Genomic DNA, 19979 nt, shown 5'->3' with positions numbered 1-19979 from the left:
TGTCAATCCCAATCGCCCAATTCAGCACACCACCATTCCCACCCCACAGCAGTTTTCCCCCCTTGGTGTCCATACGTTTGTTCTCTACATCTGTGTCTCAACTTCTGCCCTGCAAACCCGTTCATCTGCACCATTTTTCTAGGTTCCACATACATGCGTTAATATATGATATTTGTTTTTCTCTTTCTGACTTACTTCACTCTGTATGACAGTCTCTAGATCCATCCACGTCTCAACAAATGACTCAGTTTCGTTCTTTTTTATGGCTGAGTAATATTCCATTGTATATATGTACCACTACTTCTTTATCCATTCGTCTGTTGATGGGCATTTAGGTTGCTTCCATGACCTGGCTATTGTAAATAGTGCTGCAATGAACATTCGGGTGCATGTGTCTTTTTGAATTACGGTTTTCTCTGGGTATATGCCAAGTAGTGGGATTGCTGGATCATATGGTAATTCTATTTTTAGTTTTTTAAGGAACCTCCATATTGTTCTCCATAGTGGCTGCATCAATTTACATTCCCACCAACAATGCAAGAGGGTTCCCTTTTCTCCACACCCTCTCCAGCATTTGTTGTTTGTAGATTTTCTGATGATGCCCATTCTAACTGGTGTGAGGTGATACCTCATTGTAGTTTTGATTTGCATTTCTCTAATAATTAGTGATGTTGAGCATCTTTTCATGTGCTTCTTGGCCATCTGTATGTCTTCTTTGGAGAAATGTCTATTTAGGTCTTCTGCCCATTTTTGGATTGGGTTGTTTGTTTCTTTAATATTGAGCTGAATGAGCTGTTTATATATTTTGGAGATTAATCCTTTGTCCGTTGATTCGTTTGCAAATATTTTCTCCCATTCTGAGGGTTGCCTTTTCGTCTTGTTTATGGTTTCCTTTGCTGTGCAAAAAAAAAAAAAGAAACAGAGCTGGAGGAATCAGACTCCCTGACTTCAGACTATACTATAAAGCTACAGTAATCAAGACAATATGGTACTGGCACAAAAACAGAAACATAGATCAATGGAACAAGATAGAAAGCCCAGAGATAAACCCATGCACCTATGGACAACTAATCTATGACAAAGGAGGCAAAGATATACAATGGAGAAAAGACAGTCTCTTCAATAAGTGGTGCTAGGAAAACTAGACAGCTACATGTAAAAGAAGGAAATTAGAATACTCCCTAACACCATACACAAAAATAAACTCAAAATGGATTCGAGACCTAAATGTAAGACTGGACACTATAAAACTCTTAGAGGAAAACATAGGAAGAACACTCTTTGACATAAATCACAGCAAGATCTTTTTTGATCCACCTCCTAGAGTAATGGAAATAAAAACAAAAATAAACAAATGGGACCTAATGAAACTTCAAAGCTTTTGCACAGCAAAGGATGTAGAATTCTTGATGACAATCTTTTTCTTCCCACACCTTCAATATATCAGCCCACTCCTTTTTGGGCTCCATGGTTTTTTATGAGAAATCAACCGTTAATCTCATTGGGGTTGTCCCATACATGATGAGTTGATTCTCTCTTGATGCTTTCAAGATTCTGTCTTTGGCTTTCAAGTTGGATTATAATGTGTCTCGACATGGAACTCTTTTGACTTTATCCTACTTGCAGCTCACTGAGCTTCTGGATGTGTAAATTAACATTTTTCATCAAATTTGGGAAGTTTTCAGCCATATCTTTAAATACTTTCTACTTTCTCCTCTCATCTGGAACTCCCTATTATGTGTTGCTTGCATGCTTGATGGTGTCCCACAGGTCTCTTAGGCACTATTCATTTTTCTTCATCTTTAGCTTCATTGCATTCCTCAGACTGGATAATCTCAACTGACCTATATTCCAGTTTACTGATTCTTTCTTCTGCCTGCTCAAATCTGCTCTTGAATTTTTAATTTGATATTGTACTTTCCTATTCCATAATTTCTGTTTAGTTATTTTTTTATAATTTCTCTTTATTAATATTCTCTATTAAATGAGACACTGTTCTCATACTTCCCTTCAGTTCTTTTTACGTGGTTTCCTCTAGTTTTTTGCACATACTAAAATAGTTGATTTAAAGTCTTTGTCTAGTAGGTCTGATGCCTGGGCTTCCTTGGGGACAGTCTTTATTGTTTGCTTTGTTTCCTGCATATTAGCTACACTTTATTTCTTTGCATGGCATAACTTCTGTTGAAAACTGAACATTTTAAATAACATAATGTAGAACTCTGGAAATCTGATTCCACCCCACCCCCGGTTTGTTATTATTGCTGTTATTATTTTTTGTTTGTTTAGTGAAGTAACTCTGAAAAGTTTCTGGAGTAACTCTGAAAGTCTGTATTCTTTGTTATGTAGGGCCACTTATGTCTCTGCTCAGTTAAATTAATGTGCAGTAATGAGAGGACAGAGATTTCCTAAATTTCTGGAACCACTAAGTTTCCTAGTCATTGCCAAAGGCTCTATGTGCAGGTTGGGGCATGTGTTCAACACTCAGCCAGGCAGTTGACTTCTCTGCCTTAGTCTTCACTTCCTGCTTCCACAGAACCTCAAGGTTAACCAGAGGTAAAAGTTTAGAGCCCTTTTATATCTTCCCTGAGTTAGCACACAGCCCTGCACAAGCACTTGGCCTTCTAGATTCCTAGGAATGTGTTGGAGCTTTCCAAAACCCCTAAGGACATCACATTCCCAGCTTTTCCTTTTAAACTCTTTGGTTAGCCTATTGTTTCCTTAACTATCATTCATCAACTCTGATTAAAGACTAATTAAAAAGTTAATCAATTCTCTTTAGTTGTTTTGACAAATGCCCCAAGGTAAAGGTTTTTCACATTGGGTGAACTCCAAGCAAGGTAAAATAAAGACAGCTTGCACGTGAGCTCTTCCAGGAAACACCAGACAGGTCGAACAATGACAATTCTCTGGGAATAAGGCTTTGAAGAATCTCTCATCCCATTCTTACCCTTCCAGTGACTGCGGCTCCTGCTTTCACTGTGCTTGTGAACTGTTGGTATTCAAGGCTAACACAAAGCTGGAAGGTTGTTATGGGAGCAGGGCAAGTGAACACTTGCTGCTCTTACTGAGAATAAGCCATTTTTTTTGTTGAATAAACATTTCCCAGACTACTGTAAGTCTCTGGTTAATTTCCAGAGTTCTGTAAAAGTTGATTTTGACAATTTATGCCAGTTTTCTCATTGCTTTTACGGAGGACAAAATTTTCAGAAGTCATTAATCCACCATTTTCCAAGAGTCTGCATCCTTAACTTGTATGTATCAATAACTACTGTGAATTCTATGATAGCAACTCGCTTATAAGGTTGTTGAAGATAAAACATTAGCTCATCCACACTATGGAGAATACTGAATCCCCATCTAGTCTGTGGACCCCAAAGTGAGTGAGACATGGTCCTTGCCCTATGAGTACTCGCAGCTGGTGGTTAGGAGGATAAGTAAAACTAAAATTCTGGAGAGAAATGCTAAGTTTCAGAAGGGGCAGCCTATGGTGCCATGGGAGTAAAACACAAGGAGAGTGAACATCTGGGAGAGGATTAGGGAGGCCCCATGGACAAAGGCTTTCAAAATTTACAGTCACCAGAGTTGATACAGCATCAGAGGACTCCAGTCATATCTCACAGAGGAGAAAAATGAGGCTGGGTGGGAAATAAGTAGCTCACAGCCCATGGTCCCAATAAGTACAACGCAAAGAGTTTCTCTCCATTCAAAGCCTGTACACTCACTGAGCACCTATGTGTCAGGCTCTGTACTAGGCCCTAGTGACCTTCTAACACACTGTGAAGGATCCAGTGCTTATGTTGGATATGGGTTTTCCTGTACCCTCTGAAACCCTGTTCCTTCTACCAGAAGTAGCATACTCACAGTCTGCAGGCAGAATGGGCATCCAGATTACCTTGTCTGGCCTGCATAGGATTGGCCTATGTGAACTAGCTGCTAATACTTAAAAATCGAGAGATTTCACATACTAATTAGGTAAAGGAAGAAGATCTAACTATACTGAAATCAAATTCTCACCTGGAAAAATTTATCTGGGGCCACACAGAATGGTACTCTTCAGACAAGAATGAGCTTTCAGGGAATTCCCTGGTGGTCCAGTGGTTAGGACTCTGCACTTTCACTGCTGAGGGCCTGGGTTCTATCCCTGGTCGGGGAGCTAGGATCCTGCAAGCCGCATGGCACAGCCAAAAAAAAAAAAAAAAAAAAAAGAATGAGCTTTCAGCTCCACCATGGCCTTCACCACCCCTTTTATCTCTTGGACTAAGAGGCTGAGTATCAGCTGCCTCACATCATCATTCTTATGTTGTTGATTTTCTTTTAGTTGAAATAATCGGAAAGGGAAATTTCTTGTACCCATATCTCAACCTAAACAGTGTGAAAATAAAAGCTAGACTAAGAAGATAATGTGGTTTAAGAAAAAGGGGGGATAACATTTCTTTGTGGAAGTGAAGTCTATTTCTACATATTTAAGGCCATTATACATCAAACCATAAGTAGGAACCATGACCAATATTCAGAAGAAATAACACCAAGTGATTTGACCAAAAAAAGGGCAGACTGTCAACATGGCTAAAGTGTGCACATGAGTAAAGTATGAGATAAGCCTCTGAAATACAAGGATGTATCAAGTGATAAAACACCATGGCACCAAAACCTTTCAGATAGCAATTAACAGCAAAACAATCTACTGTACACAAACAAAAAATAATATTTGTACCTTAAACAAAAGCAAATATTTGCAATTTTACTTTTAACCAAAAATCTAACACATAGTGTGTTAAAGAGATGGCAGAATTTAAAAGGTCATGAAGCATTTTAAAGAAGTAACTTGCAGTGTTTTAAATTAGAATTATAGAGTACATATTAAAAACATATGACCGGTTAACCATGTTCATTTACTGTGTCCGTAAGAGTTCCTATGGGCCTGGAGAGTTTTGGGGCCTAGTACCCATGACAGGTACAACATTAGAAATGACACGTGCATGTGACGATGCTCCTGGAATGCTGTTGCAGTTGTCCCAGTTCCAGAAACATAAACCCAGTGTTTTTTATATGAACATAGGTCAAGGATACCATCCCAAAGAACGACTGTATGCTAAAAAGAGCTTAGCACCAAAAACTATAAAATAGTAATGAACCGAAAACCCATTCGTGACTTGGCTTGCAGACAGCTGAAGAATCTGCTTGAGGAACCTGGAGGTACACACAATATGGTAACACATGCATACATGTGGGGGTTAGGTGATAAGCAAGCTGCTCAAGAGATTTTTTTGAACTGCTGAAAGAAATATATTACTTATGTTACTCAAAGGGAAATTCCTACCCCAGCTTATCAGTAAAGATGAGAACAAAGACTAGGGTTTAAGGTTGGCATCCTACCCATTTCAACTGTGAGAATTGCCCTCCAAGGGCTTCCACAAATAGTTACACCAATCTATGAGTCAACTCATTTATTTCTAGTGACACAGTGTCTTTGAGAATCACATTTGGCAAGACATTCTCTTGTCCACTTATCTACAGAGAAATCAATTTCCAGAATTGAATGTTCTATCTAGAGTACATTCCCCAAATTGTAGAGATAAAGACTGAAATCCAATAAAAGTTCCCTTACTTCAAAATTGACTAGAGATTAACATCATTTTTCTAATTAATATTATTAGCAATAAAAAAATGAATAAAAAGCAACAAACAGAACAGTGCTGTATGATACTGAAAAATAAATATGGCAAGATTGGCATTCCACAATTCTCAAATATATCAATTCACAGTTATTCTAAAAATAAAAACCATCAAGCAAAGATTCCCTCCATGTTTGCAGGAAACTTCATGTGAACAGTTGTTTTCCATCAGGAAAGACTAAAACTAAATATAGCTCCTAGTTGATAGTCAAGGCTATATAGTCTGTCCTATATTCTGCAAGAGGCAGAAGATCTGACACTTACCTCTTGGGACAAAAGAAAAGATGTCAGGTTCCAAAGGAGGAATGAACAGAAAAGAAAAATTTAATAATTTAATGATTAAAATATTTTTTATTTTCTACTTTTAATTTTTTGAATTTTATTTAAGTTCTAATATCAAACATGCTTATATAACTATGTTGTTACACCAAAGTTGAAATCAAATAAAAGTGGTTTATTTGTCTATTGATTTGTCTATCAGCCAGCTGCATTCAATTTGCTGTACATTTCTGCCCCTGAGTTTGGTACCCCCACCTACATCAACCTCCACTTGATTAACAGAATCGCTTATATTTCAATATACTATAAAAAAAGTCTCACACCCCCAACTAGGGAGGAGTTTCCTGCTGGTAAGGGCTGTGGATTGTCCCTTCTTGTCTACTTAACAGAAACGCAGTGAGTGCTGAAAAGTACACCCCTCTCTCCTTTGAGGGATACTCTCCTGAGCAGGCCTGGCTCTTCCTCCACTCACCTCCACAGTTCCTTGGTCCTTGAAGCCTCATTCCAGACCCAGAAGAGTAGCTGGTCAGTCAACATGCAATTAGTGCCTAGCCTGCCAGGCCCTGTGGAGGAGACAGAGAGCTAAATGAGACCCAGTGCTTGCACTCAAGAACACTCACCCTGGGGAGTTAGAGACAAATTCAGACCATCAAATAAAACACACCAAATAATGAATGACAAAGGAGAGAATGACCAACTCAGTTGGAGCCAAGGGGTTCAGAAGTAACTACTGATCAACTCCTGAAGGATGAGTAGTTATCCTCTAAGCAAACGGCTGAAGCATGTCAGGGAGAGAAAGATCCGCTTGGGCAAAGATTCAGAAGTATGAAAAAGATGATGAGTAAGTTGCCTTAATCAGAACATAGAGAAAGGAGCTGGAGACAGGCTTAGACCAACTCTTGGAAGTCAGAAGGGCAAAAACAGTGAGAAGTCACTTGAGAACTGTGAATGGAAGAGTGGCAAGTCAAACTGTGTTTTAGGCTGCTATGAGAAGGAAGGACTTGGAGACTTCCCTGGTGGTCCAATGGTTAAGAATCCGCCTTCCAATGCAGGGGGCATGGGTTGGATACCTGGTCGAGGAACTAAGATCCCACATGCTGGGGCAACTAAGCCCATGCACGCTCTAGAGCCCATGCGCCACAACTAGAGAGCCCGTGCACTGCAACGAAAGATCCCACATGCCACAACAAAGATCCCATGTGCCGCAACTAAGACCCGATGCAGCAAAATAAATAAATAAATATTAAAAAAAAAAAAAAAGACTCTGAGCTTCCACTGTAGGGGGCACGGGTTGGATCCCTGGTTGGGGAACTAAGATCCTGTAAGCCACGTGGTAGGGCCAATTGAATAAAAAAGAGAGAGAGAAGGAAGGACTGGAAACGAGGACAGAGCAGCAGGACCCATAAGAAGGCTGCTGCAATGGAGTAAATTAAGGCTCTGGCTAAAGGGATGTCCCAGAGACGCCAAGGTGGAGGAACAGAACTGCTACCTGGGGAGGGCACACAGGCCGTATTCCCACAAACTGCTCTCTGCAGAAGTATCTGGAAGAGGCTCAGGTGGCCCTGGGAAGGGATCACAGTACCCTGCCTCCCCCTCCCTCAGGCCCACACCTGCATCCTGGAACTTCTTGGCCTCTCCAGCTGGGCCATCCTGGGTTCTGGAGCCTATACAGCTTCAGTAGAAACCACTCTGGAGCTTTCTGTGGCCCAGACCTACTGAGGGTCCCAGCCAGATACGTGGCTTTCCAGGCCCTGGCAGAAATAACAACCACCCTGTCTGAGCCCAGGTTCCTACTTCCACAGCCCTCACTCACCCGAGATCAAAGTTTCTCAGTCCTTAAGAAATCTTTTTGGCTAGTAGGAATGTAAAGTTGATATTTTGCAATAATCAAACCAGGTAAGAAGATTTCCGCATTCTTTTTTTCTATAGTTCCCAGTTCAAAACCCAACTGAGATGTTCTTACTTCCCTAACATAAAATTATAATATGTAATATAACCTGCAAAATGGGTGTTACCCACCTTGGAGAATGCCTCTGTTAGATGCTGATCTTCATGATGACACTGTGAGGCAGGGTTTATTGACCTCATTTTACCTAACAGGGAAACCAGAACCTGGAGAAGTTGCTGCTATCAAAGGGTAAAAGGCACCTCCCTTTCAAAATCTGCTGGGAGACTACCTGGGCGACCTCAGCCAATGCACTCTCGGCACGATACTCACTTTCCCTATTGGTAAAAATGGGGATAACAACCCAGTATTTTACTTGATACATTTAAGTTATAATTACACAATTCAGGTAAGGGTCTGTTTATTAATCTTTTTGTAAAATGATATAATAATGTATTTTAAAAGTAAAGAAATTCATTTACTCAACAAACATTTACTTACGATACACTAAATATCAAGCCATACGCTGAGTGTATACACACAGTGATCATACAGTGGTTATACACACAGTGATGCAAGAGACAAAAGAATGAGTCTAGCGGGGGTGGGGGGGAAGCAAACATTTAACAAGCACAGTACGTGATCATTTAGTCACAGTTGTGCTGAGTAAGAGCACAGAGGAGGAAGAGCTCGGAACACAACAGGGGCAGGATCGCAGATCAGACTAACGCACTAAACAGGCACTTAGGGAGCACAGCCAGTACAGGAGCTCGACTGGCTGGGAAGGGACAGGCGGAGCCCGCAGGAGGAGGCGCCACTCACAGGGAGGGCACGGCTTTCCAGGCAGGCCCCAGAAGGGAAATTCCAGAATATTCCAGAAGAGGTGGGATCCCTAGGCCAATCTTAGGGGTGAACCCTGTTCACAGGTGCCCAGTGCAAGCCAACCGCGCAGGGGCTCTGGATACACCAACAGACAGAGGAACAGAGGGATAAGAGGTTTCCACAGCAACCCCTTCATAGGTCGCCGAGGTCGCCACCCCGCGGGCCAAGAGCGTCCTCTGCAGATCGCGGATTCAGGGCCGTCCGACGCCCCCTCCCAGATTTGGGAAACGGAGGCTCCGAGGCGACGGGCCGACCATGGACACGCCAGTGACCAGTAGCCCAGCCCTGCCTCCCGCCTGGGACAGGACGCGCTACCTTATCCACCTGGGCGACGCAGAGCATGTCTCGGGCCTCCAAGAAGGAGAAGACGTGTAGCAGCTCGGGCAAACCCATCTGCGGCTCCACGGCGCCAGCCCCCGTGGTTGCCTGGGTCGGGCTACGCCTTCGCTGCGCTTCCGCCCCCGCAGGCCGAGCCCCGCCCGCTCGCTTCATCCTCGCCCAGCCTCCGTGCTTCTGTTCGGAACACCCACTTCTACTAATCCGCTCACCAGCCCCGCTTCTACTTGGCCTTAGACTGGCTTTTAACCCTTGTCCTGACATTCGCTGAGACCCTCGCCCACCCCCTTATACTGACATTCATCCTTGTTCTGACCTTCACCCTGACCCTCACGTGGGACCTTTTGGTGCCCCTGAACCCAGCACCTCCCGAGCCCTTGCCCTGGTGCTGGCCCTTATCCAGACCTTGACCCTCTTCCTCAACCTCGCCCTAATCATCACCCTTGATTTCATTAGCATCTGACATCTACCATAACTCCTGTCCCTACCCTCACCTGACCCTGACTCACCCTAATGCACACCTTCATCCTGAGCTTTGCCCTAGCCCCGACCCTGGCCTTCACAATCACCTTCAGAATGACCCTCAGCCTCCATCTTACACTGGCACTGGCCCTTGCCCAAGCCCTGGCTCTAACCTGGTACTTCCCTCATCAGGGCCCCTGCCCGGGCTCTCACCCTACCTAGCCTTAGCCCCAACCCTGGACCTCACCCTGGTTTTGGTCGTGGCCCTGGCCGAGATCAGATCAGAGTTAGTGTAAGGGTGAAGGTCATGATCAAGCTCAATGTCAGAGCAGCCAGGGTCACAGTCAGGATGAGGGTAAGATCAGAGACAGAGTGATGAAGATCAGAATCAGAGTGAGGGTGAGTGTCCAGTTCAAGGTAAAATTCTATGTCAGGTTAAGGATCAAGATCAGAGAATGGTCAGGGTAATGGTGTCAGAATCAGGTTCAAGGACAAGATCACTATGAGGGAAATTTTAGATCCAGGGTTAGGTTCAAGATCAAGTTCAAGATCAGTGTGAGAGCCAAGGTTAGGATCAGGTTGAGGCTCCATTAGAGAGGATCAGTGAGAGGATGAATGTCAGGATTAGGATGATGGTTATTGTCAGGGTGAAAGTAAGATTGAAAGTTGGATTCAAGTTGACAGTGGATGTCCAGTTCCGTGTAGGATTCAGGGTCAAGGTGAGGGTGAGGTTGATGTTCAGGATTAGAGTCAGTGTCAGGTTCAGGATCAAGATCAATGTGAGGTAATGTCAGGGTGAGCATGATGTTCATTGTGAAGGTCAAGGTCAATTAAAAGTCAAGGTGGGTCCCTTTTCCATTGCTGCTGGAAGGAATTAAGTCCTCCTCCTCCAACTCACCCTCCTCCCAACCCCCATTACATTGGCCCAATCTGCATAATCCAGGATACTCTTTCCATCTCAAAGTCTGTACCCTTTAATCACATTTGCCAAGTCCCTTTTGTGTGTAAGGCAATGTATTCATAGGTTAGGACATGGGCATCTTTGGTGGGGGTGGGGGGGACATTATTCTGCTTACCACAGAGGGTCAGAGTTTGGTTTATAGTCAAAATCAAGTTCAAGGTTAAGTTTCAAAGTGAGGATGGGTCAAGATGAAGGTGACGATCAGGCTGAGGACGAGTCATCATAATAATGAAAGTCAGTGTCAGTGTGAAGTTCAATTTCAGGGTCAGGGTCTAGATCAGGTTCAAGGTCATGATGGGATTAGGGTGTCAATGGTGACAGCCAAGTGTGAGTCCATGTTCTGTGTGAGGCTCAGCATTAGGATGAGGACCCAGGTCAGGATGAAATTGAGGTCTAGGTCAAGATGAGGGTCAGGATCAGGATCATGGTCAGGCTTGGGGTGCTGACTATTTTCAGCTTGAGTGTACAGTGTAGTTCAGCATCAAGGCGCAAGTTCAGGGGCAGGGTGTGTCAGTATGATGGTCCTCGTCAAGGTGAGGATTCAGTCTAGGGGCAGAGTGAAGTTGAGGGTCAGAATCAGATTGAAGGTGGTGAGTATCTCATTTATCACAGTATTCACAATCAGTGTGAGAGAAGCTGTCATTGTCAAAGATAAGTCAAGCTCAGGGCAAGTGTCAGGGACATGTTAACGGTCAGGATCAGGATCATAATGAGCATCAAGGTAAGAGGAATGTCAATTAGAGACTCAGGGTTAAGGTTAAGATGAGAGCCAAGTTCATGGACAAGGTTTAGTTCTAGGTCAAACGGGGTCAGAGTTTGGGTGAGGGTCAGAGTCAATGCCAAGATCAAAGCCAGGCCTGGGTGGGGAAGGGGCTGGCAAAGAATTGAGTGAGGGTGAGAGTCAGTGTATATGTCAGGGTCAGGGTGATAGGGTCAGGTTAAGTGTAAGGTTTAAGGTAAAGGTGAGGGTCAATGTCAGGGTGGAAGCTTTAGAGTCTTTGTGAGTGGAAATGGCTGAGGGTCAGTGGTCAGGGTTTCGGTACAGCCTTGCATTCATACGAAGGTGAGGGACACCAAAAACTGAGCTAGACTGAAGCTTAGAGTCTACAAATGTGGCTGGACAGACAGGCAGAGGCCAGATCCTTAAAACATCTTTAAAGACATATGGGACACTCAGACTCTTCCCTGAAAGCAACAACTGGAGTTTACTGTGCTTTGCCCTCTAAGAGATTGGAGGGCAGTGACTGTGGCACTGTTAGTCACCTCTGTGACTGCAGTGCTTACAGAATTTTATCCACATGAGCACAAAATGAATATTTTAAGAATACAAGATTGCTAAGAATAAGTTTCTCTGATTTATCTGTTTTTATCTGTGAACCAATACCACATTGCTTATTTATTACAGCCCTATGATAGTCTTGGTATCTGATAGGGTAAGTCCTTTCATCATTTTTTGCCTTTTCTTCTGCTTCTGCCTCCTCTTAACCCTTTCATTTCTGCATATACTTCAGAATTGGCTTACCAAATTATTTAATAGGAAAAACAAGAGCCAGTTCAGATTGTATTGGGATTTACTGAATTAACAAATGAGTTCCAGGAATGTCTGTCTTCTTATTTGCCCAGTATCTCTGAGTAAAGAGGAGGCCCATGTGGTCCAGGCTCACCTGTATCCTGAGGGTGATGTTGGTAAACCAGCTCAAGGTGTGGAGGGTCACTTATTGGGTCCCCAACTTGAGCCATTCCTGGGTCCTAATTTCTGCCAACTCACCTCCAAAAGGGAGCTCTGTCACATGAAGCACCTAGCAATCTCCCAAGACTAAAGTAGCCATGAATGGGGCCACTTTCCCAGTGACCACAGAGAAGCAAGGGCCAGGGGATGATGCTACCTCAGCCACTTCCCTCAACTGGAAAGGAAGAGGGGCATACATCACGTAGAACTACCGGGCGTTTTTATAATAAATCTCAAAAGTGAACTAGTGTTTAATGTCTCTGAGAACAAAATCAAACCACACTTTCCTTCCCACTTGGATTTCCGACATGAGGACATCCTACACTCAGCGCTCCCCCAAACGGCTCCACCAGGACTGCCCCTGACCAGGAAGGCAGCAACTAGAGAACCAGCCCCATGGCAGGCATGCCAGCGGAACTCACCGCCTCCTTCTGATGGATCTGTTACCAGCAACAGACGGGAGGCCGACAGCACAGGCCGAGGGTCCCCTCTGCTGAGGCTGGATGGCCTGGCCAGGAGCAGGACCACTGTGGTCGAATCAGGCCGGAGCAGAAGAACAAGAGGCCTGGCTTGTCCTGGGGAGGGAAGCGGGGGACACGCCTGTGGGACCTGGCCCAACGTCTCAGCGTCCAGGATGAAGGGCCGAATCAGCTCCGGGTTCAACAGCGACTCCTCGAGAGGCCGGTCCACGTGGAGGTCATGGACGTGGGGGGGGTCCTGGGGGGGCCTTGAGGGCAGGTCCCCCTGGGCGCTGAGGAATCGGCAGCTCCGAGGGGTGGGCAGGCAGGGGAGCTGTGAAGAAGTACTGGTGCAGGAGGGCCTGAGGGCAGCAAGCGAGGGGCAGCAAAAGGAAACTGGTCACCTCCCCATCCCAGCTTCAGCAACTTCCCTCCGAGGAGGAGATGTGAACATTGCCCTGGAGAGGATTTTTCCTTCATCTGCTCATCGTTCAGGTGACTCCAACACCTCGGAGTGCTCACTGTTTGCGCACTGCTCCAGAGACAGGAGATGCAGCAGTAAACAGAACAAAGAGCTCTGCCTTCAAGTTTTCCACATAGTGAGGGGTGGGGGTAATAAACATAAAATAAAAAATAAAGAAGTAAGACAAACAGTGCATCAAATGATTAGGGCTGTGGGAAAGAGAGAGTATGAGGGGGGGATGAGGAATACTGGAGGGGCTGCAGGCCTGAAGAATGGTGAAGGGAGGCCCCTGGGAGGTGGCGCTCAAGCAGAGACCTGAAAGGTGAATGAGTGAGGCCTAGGGACAGAAATGCACAGACCCCCAGGACATGGAGAAGCCCTGGGGCCCGAGGGGAGTGAGCAAGGGGAATGGGAGCTGGCAGAGTCACAGAGGTGATGGCCCCAAATGTGTGATGGCTGTGGGCCACTAGGACCTGGCTTCTCCTCTGAGTGAGCCCCAGGAGGGCCCTGCAGGCGAGGATGCGACAGCCTACCTGGACAAGGTCCCTCTCTCTGCCACGTGGAGGAAAGACTAAATGGGCAGGAGAAGCAGATTCTGGGAGGCAATGGGGGGGGGGGGGCGCTTAGAATGGGGGCAGCAGCAGGGGGCTGAGAGGTGGTCAGTTGGCCTCAGTACACTCTGAAGGTGCTGCTGACATGGGAACTCGCCAGGGGCATGTGTAAACACACACTGCTAGTGCCGAGGGCAGGGAGGGGAGGCCGCCATGAGGCCAGATGGACAGATACACCTGACAGAGGCCCTCACACCATCAGCCATCAGCCCATGGTCCTCCCCTCCTCCCCTGCCTTCCAGCCACGACCCACCCCTCCTGGGTCCTCCTCTCCAGGCCTCTGCTCATCATTTCTCTTGGGAAAACAGCTCCCCATGCTTAAACCTGCCCTTCTCCAGGAAGCCTTGCATGACCCCAAAGTCAGTCCCAACATCCTTCCCCTCGGCTCCCACAGACTGACGGCCCTGCCTCACCACACGGTGGAGACCCCACAGGCACAAGCCACGTCTGTTCACTCTGGATCAGGGTCCAGGACAGTGCTCAGCACGTGCCAGATGCTAGTAAATTCTTGTTGAAGGAATGAAGGGACGAAGAAGTGAGTCACCAATAACCCAAGACTCGCTCTTCTGCGACGTGTGCATGCCCTTCTAATGGGCCACCCCTGGCCACCTGCCCTCTAGGGTCCGCTCTAGGGTCCACTCAGGGGAGGCACACCTGCCCTGCACCCTCCTAACCCTGGCTCCAGGGGTTCTGTTCCCAGCCCATCACAGGTTCTGAGAATCTCAACCTGCCTGGTCAAAAGGACACGGACGAGGAGGGTCAGGGCAACGGGTGTCACCCTACCTGGGAGGCTGCAATGCGCTGGCGTGGAGGGTAGAGGAGGAAATGCCCCAGCAGGTCCAAGGCCTGGGGAGAGGCATCGGGCAGCACCTCCTCCAGGGGCACGGGAGCCTGCTCCTTGAAGGAGATCTTGTTGTAGTCAGGCAGGTCCTTGATCTCCTGGAGGAGAAGGGGGTTCATCAGGGCCGGCACCCACCCCGCCAGCCCCCTTAGGTGTCAGTTCTCGCTCCCTGTCACCTACCTGCTCCCATTCACTCATCACTCCCCCATCCATGCACCCCTGCTCACACGTCACTCATGACATCACGTGCTCACTCAGTCCTTCAGTGCTTCCTCCACATCTCAGGCGCCTGCTCCATGCCCAGCTCGGTTTGGATGTGTGTGTGCTGGGGACGGGTAGGAAGGGATAGGGCTTGGGCCCTGGCCCTCGCACCTCCAGCAGGGCAGGGGAGGAGGAGACCCCACGCTGGGCCAGGACCGAGGTCCGGCAAGTCAAGGAGGCATGGGGCCACGAGAGAGAAGGTGCGGGGCAGGGGAGTCACTAGCTATTGGGGTAATAGAAGCCACCCGCCCCCACCCCTCCCCACTGTAGGCCCCTGCAAACCGGCCAGACTTGAGGACTGGGGGTGCCCAAGATTCGAAGCACACAGCAAAGCTGTTCAATGTCATTCTCCCCTGGGAAAAGGGGGGACCCGTTCAACAGCTCCCCCAGGATGCAGCCAACAGCCCTGCAGATACAGAACCCAAACAACTCAGAGATCTCACACCATGGAAACAGATCCCCCCACACCAGCACCCACACCTCACACTGTGGTCAAGATACCCACAAAGTAGCCTTCAGGCTTCATAGCTAAGGATACAGATCCCCGAACAGTCAAAGACTTCAAGCCTAGAACACAGAGCATATCCCCCTCTCTAAACAGCTCTCAGGCCTCAACTCTGGAACACACATCAACCCCTCAACAGTTCTGAGACTTCTCAGAGCCTCACATTCTGGGACACACTGCCACCTCCTCCCATTCTGGGGCAGACTCCAAAACGGCCCCCAAATCTCAAACTCTTAGGCATATACAAACCATCCTACCCCAAATAAAGGTTCAGGGCCTTCATATCCAGGGACCCAGGCCTCTAGATAGCTCAGGAACATTGCATCCTGGGATATCACCCCCTGCATAGCAGCTTAGATGCCCCATGCCTCGGACCACCTCCCCGACCTCAGCCCAGAAGCTTCCTACTGGGACAACCACTCTGATCCCACTTGACCCCTCCCAGCTCAAAACTGTCATGGGGAGGAACACTCATCCCAAACTCCGCAGAGATACTCTAACCAGGGGAGACACCCCCATGGCAACCTAGAGCTCACAGCAGGAAAACCCCCAAATGGCTTAGAGACCTCAATGCCCAGGAGGAAAAGGTGACCCAACGACCCACACTCCCCCTTGCCCAGCCCATAGGCGTCTCACCACAGGTCGACACCCTGATCATACTGGCGGGCACCATACAGGAGCTCAGGGGCTCGGTACCACCTGTGAGAGGAGGGCAGGTGGTCACAGCCAGGTCACCGGTCTGTCAGGAAGCTGCCTCGGAAGGTCATCCTGGCCCCCACACCAGCCCCAAGAGCACTGTTTGGACAGAAGGTCCAGAAGCATCTCTTCCCAGCAGGAGGGTTGGGGCCTGTCTATTGCCAGGTCCTGCTTGGGAACTGGTCCTCCCTACCTGGTGGCCACCTGGTGCGTGTAGAGACGGCTGCCATCTGGGGAAAAGACCCAGGCCAGGCCAAAGTCCGCTATCTTGAGCTGGCCCGAGGCACTGATAAGCAGGTTGGCTGGTTTCAGGTCCTGAGAGCACCCAAAGAGGCATCAGTTCCTCCAGAGCCCCCACAGGACCTCGGGACAGGAGGGCTTGGCAGGCTGGGCACCCAGGTCAGCGCAAGACCCGACCTCCTCCAGGGCCCCAGCCCTGGCCTCCTACCCATAGGCCCTGCCCCCTCTGTCCCTTTTCTAACCATGCCCTTCATCAAGGGCTGGCCTACCCACAGCCCAGCCACCCCCCCGGTCCCACCCCAGCCCATGCTGGAACTGACCCGATGTACAATGTTGTTGGCATGGCAGAAAGCGACCCCCTTGAGCAGCATCTGCAGGTAGCTCTTGACCCGCGCCTGGGTCAGCGGCCTCTGGGCGTGGCGCACCACCTCAGCCAGATCTGACAGCATGAACTCGAAGGCCAGCACGAAGCCTGCGCCATGCGGGAACACGGCCTTCAGCTGTACCACCTGCAAGCGGGGCATCCCGTCAGCCTCCAGACTCACATGGCTCAGACTCTCTCTGGGACCCTCAGCCCTTGCACCAACAGAGGACCAGGCAGGCAGAGATGGTGGCATGAGATCTGAGCTCAGAATCAGGGAGCTTGGTGATCTCTTGCTTCCCTCTCCCAGGAGAAGGCGAGTCCCTACTCTAATGCTCCAGTAAACACTCAGGGAAAAGGAGGTCTAAGAAAGGCGACTTAGGGCAGTGTCTGGTCCCCCACCCAGCCCACGAACTGGAAAATCACCTGGAAACACACACACACACACAGGTGATCACAACTCCCAGCACTGGGAGAGCAGGAGACATGTCACATATACTTCCTGAGGGCCCACGAGGTCACTAGGGCAGGCTGCACAGTAGTGAACAGGAGCAAGGGCTGCTGGGTCCCGAAGGACTTGAAGGAGCTCAGGGGACAAATGACTGACAAATGACCAAACAACAAACGTATAGGGTGTTTTGATGAAGATTCTGATGAAGAAAGAAGAGGAGGCATCTGGGAAGGAGCTCTGGGCCAGGGGACAGCAAACACAAGGCCCAGAGGCAAGAACAGGAAGGAGGCCGCTCTGTTCTGCACTCCTAGAGCCTAGACAGTGCTCATCACGGGCGAGACACTTAAGAAGTTGTGAATGAAAAAAGAGGCTGGAGCGGGGTGGAAGCAGATGGTGACAGTTCTTTCGGAGTGAAGAGAAGCCTCTGGAGCTTTTCAAGCCAGGGAGTGGATGATTTCATGTACATTTTTTGACTGTGGAGTGGCGGGGGGGCGGGGGGGCAGGGGAGCCTGCTGTAGTTGTTCTGATGAGAGGTGAGGATGGCCTGGGCCAGGGTAAGATCTGGAGTGTTTTAAAGATAGACTCTTCAGGCCTGCTGATGCACAGGACATGGGACCGTATCACCAGCTTCCTATGGGCCCTCCACCTCTCCCACACACAAGCTGTCAGCAAAGCCCTTTTACTTTCCTCAAAAAACAAGAATGGCCATATTGCTGTTTTTCTGATGTTGAGGGTAGTAGACACTCATTTTACAGATTGGGACAAACAAATACATTCAGATAATACCCAAAATTATAATGAAAAAAACAGCAAGAGAAAAATCCTATCACCTACAGTCAACCTTAGGAGTCTATTCCACCAGACTTTACAAGAGACATGGCACACACAGGCATGTATTCGTATATATATACAAAATATTTTCATACAAAACCAAGATGACACACACAGTTTTATAACATGCTTGTGTCACCCAATATATCAAGGACATCTCCAGAGAATAAGAAACAAGTCAGAGTATCACCCACCCTTAGGTGGGTGGACCTACCCTTGTCACTTCCCAGGAAGTTAAGCACATCCTCTACTCAGGACATGGACAAGAGAGAATACCACAAAGAGAATGAAACTGGGTGTGTGAGGTGTCTCTCTTCGTGTGCCCACAGCCCCTCCCAGGCCTGTCACAGCACAAACCACGCCAGATGGGCGCTGTAGCCTTTGGCCATCTCCCCTACCACACTTCAGTTCTCAAGAGCAGGTTGGGGCTGGTTTCTGTGTTGCCAGTAGCCAGTAGAGGGTAGAGTCTATGGGAGGCCCCAGTGTTAAATCGTCCTGATTCTGCGATCAGACCTGGGCCAAAGCCTCCACAGACAAGCGGAACAAGCTGAGCACCCGTAAGCTGGTGGCTGCGCCTCCTCCCCTGGCCTGAGATAGGGAGAGCCTGAGCGTGCCTTGCGGAGCAGAGGACGAAACTCAGAAGGACAATATACATAAAGCAGTTAACCTGGCATGCAGAACATAACAGGAGCTCAATAGGTGGCAATTATCATTATCATCAGAAATCACCAAGTGTTTTGAGAAAAAAGGAATAAGTTAGTGAATGAGCGAACGAGTACGCGAAGAAATAAGCGCGTGAACGACAGGGAATGAATGAGTGAAGTAACTGAGTGAATGAGGGTGAACAACAAGTGGAGAAAAAAGGGAGTGGGTGAGGGGTGAGGAAGCAAATGAGTGAACAGAGTGACTGCAGGACCTCAGAGTGGGAGTGAGTGGAGGAGGGCGGGAACCAGCACCTCAGAACACCAGCCCCACTCACATACTGACTGTCCTCGATCTCCTGCAAGGCCTTGATCTCCCGCAGGGTCTGGTTGGGGATGCCATCCTCCAGCCGCCGCAGGGCCACCTTCTTGAGGGCAACGATCTCTCCAGTCTGTTTGGGACAGGACGCAGACACTGCAGGCCCATCCCCGGCTGGAAAAGGGGATGCGACGCCGAGGCCTGAGGCCCTCGTGGGGTTGGGACGCGCCCCCCACCCCGGGCTGGAGGGAAATCAGGGCCAGCAGGCGCAGCGCTGAGCAAGCAGCTCAGAGACATCCACGCCACCCTCCTAGGGGGCACTCGCCCGAAGAAAGCACCGCTGGTTGCTGGACGCCCTCCACTCAAGAGAGCAAAGGAGGCGGGAGCACGCCACGAAAAGCTGCGGGGAGGCAGGAGCCCAAGCGTGGGTCGGGACAACGGGTAGATCTCAATGGAACCGAAGGAGGAAGGGCTGGGTGCTCACCTCCACGTGCTTGGCCTTGAAGACGATGCCGTGCGCGCCCTCCCCAATGCGGCCCAGGATGCGGTACTGCTCCATAGCCCTCTGCCAGACACCCGGACCCTCTGCAATCACAGCCCCTCCCCGGCACCCGTACCTTTCCGCATTAGCCCGCCCTGCCTCCCGCGCCCAGATGCGGCTGCCTAGCAACGGCGCAGGAAAGAGCGCAGAGGCCGGGAGGCCGAAGGCAGCTACAGGCGGCGTCCAGGCCTGTCTGCGCCTTCCCCTAGGCCCTCGCCATCACGCCACAGTGCGCTTCATTCGGCGGGAATCACCCGTGCGCAGACCGTGCCAGCGGGAGCGAGAGCCACCGCCGACCCCTCGCGGCACTGCCGGGCGTCACGTGATGAGTGACGCCAGGTTACGCAGAGGGGCGGGGGCATGCAGCCAGCGCGCAAGGCGGAACAGCCTTGGGAGCGGGCTACATAGGCGGGAGGGTGGAGCCGCTCTCCGGGGTGGAGGCGGGGCACTCAGCGAGGCGGGCGGGGCACTCAGCGGGGCGAGCGGGGCACGGGGCGGGGCCGCAAGCCGGGGGCGGGACCGCGGCGCCGAGGGCGTGGCCGAAAGGTGAC

The 19979-nt window shown here is 49.0% G+C and overlaps 1 protein-coding gene across 5 annotated transcripts; it reads right to left on the bottom strand.

The window, feature by feature from the left end:
- Window positions 1-708: 708 nt before the first annotated feature.
- LOC132368254 (cyclin-dependent kinase 20-like) lies at window positions 709-19756 on the bottom strand. 5 transcript variants are annotated; one of them, XR_009504002.1, is made up of 10 exons: window positions 19372-19756; window positions 18907-19020; window positions 16605-16793; window positions 16238-16359; window positions 15985-16047; window positions 15126-15249; window positions 14525-14680; window positions 12632-12784; window positions 6427-6517; window positions 709-896 (listed from the first exon to the last, which is right to left on the bottom strand). XR_009504002.1 is itself a non-coding variant. In XM_059927047.1 (9 exons), the coding sequence occupies exons 1-8, from the start codon at window positions 19444-19446 to the stop codon at window positions 12653-12655; spliced, it is 975 nt and encodes a 324-aa protein (XP_059783030.1). In that variant the 5' UTR covers window positions 19447-19756; the 3' UTR covers window positions 6069-6517; window positions 12632-12652. The 5 variants fall into 5 exon arrangements, 3 of the variants coding, with proteins under 3 accessions (XP_059783030.1, XP_059783032.1, XP_059783031.1); XR_009504003.1 differs by lacking the exon at window positions 709-896 and adding an exon at window positions 5766-5941; XM_059927047.1 differs by lacking the exon at window positions 709-896 and having other exon boundaries at window positions 6069-6517.
- Window positions 19757-19979: the final 223 nt, after the last annotated feature.

The sequence above is a fragment of the Balaenoptera ricei genome, chromosome 6 (genome assembly GCF_028023285.1).
Source record: "Balaenoptera ricei isolate mBalRic1 chromosome 6, mBalRic1.hap2, whole genome shotgun sequence".
NCBI classification, from domain to species: Eukaryota; Metazoa; Chordata; class Mammalia; order Artiodactyla; family Balaenopteridae; genus Balaenoptera; species Balaenoptera ricei.
The sequence above is the reverse complement of the archived record's forward strand: the minus strand, read 5'-3'. Positions and strand labels throughout refer to the sequence as shown.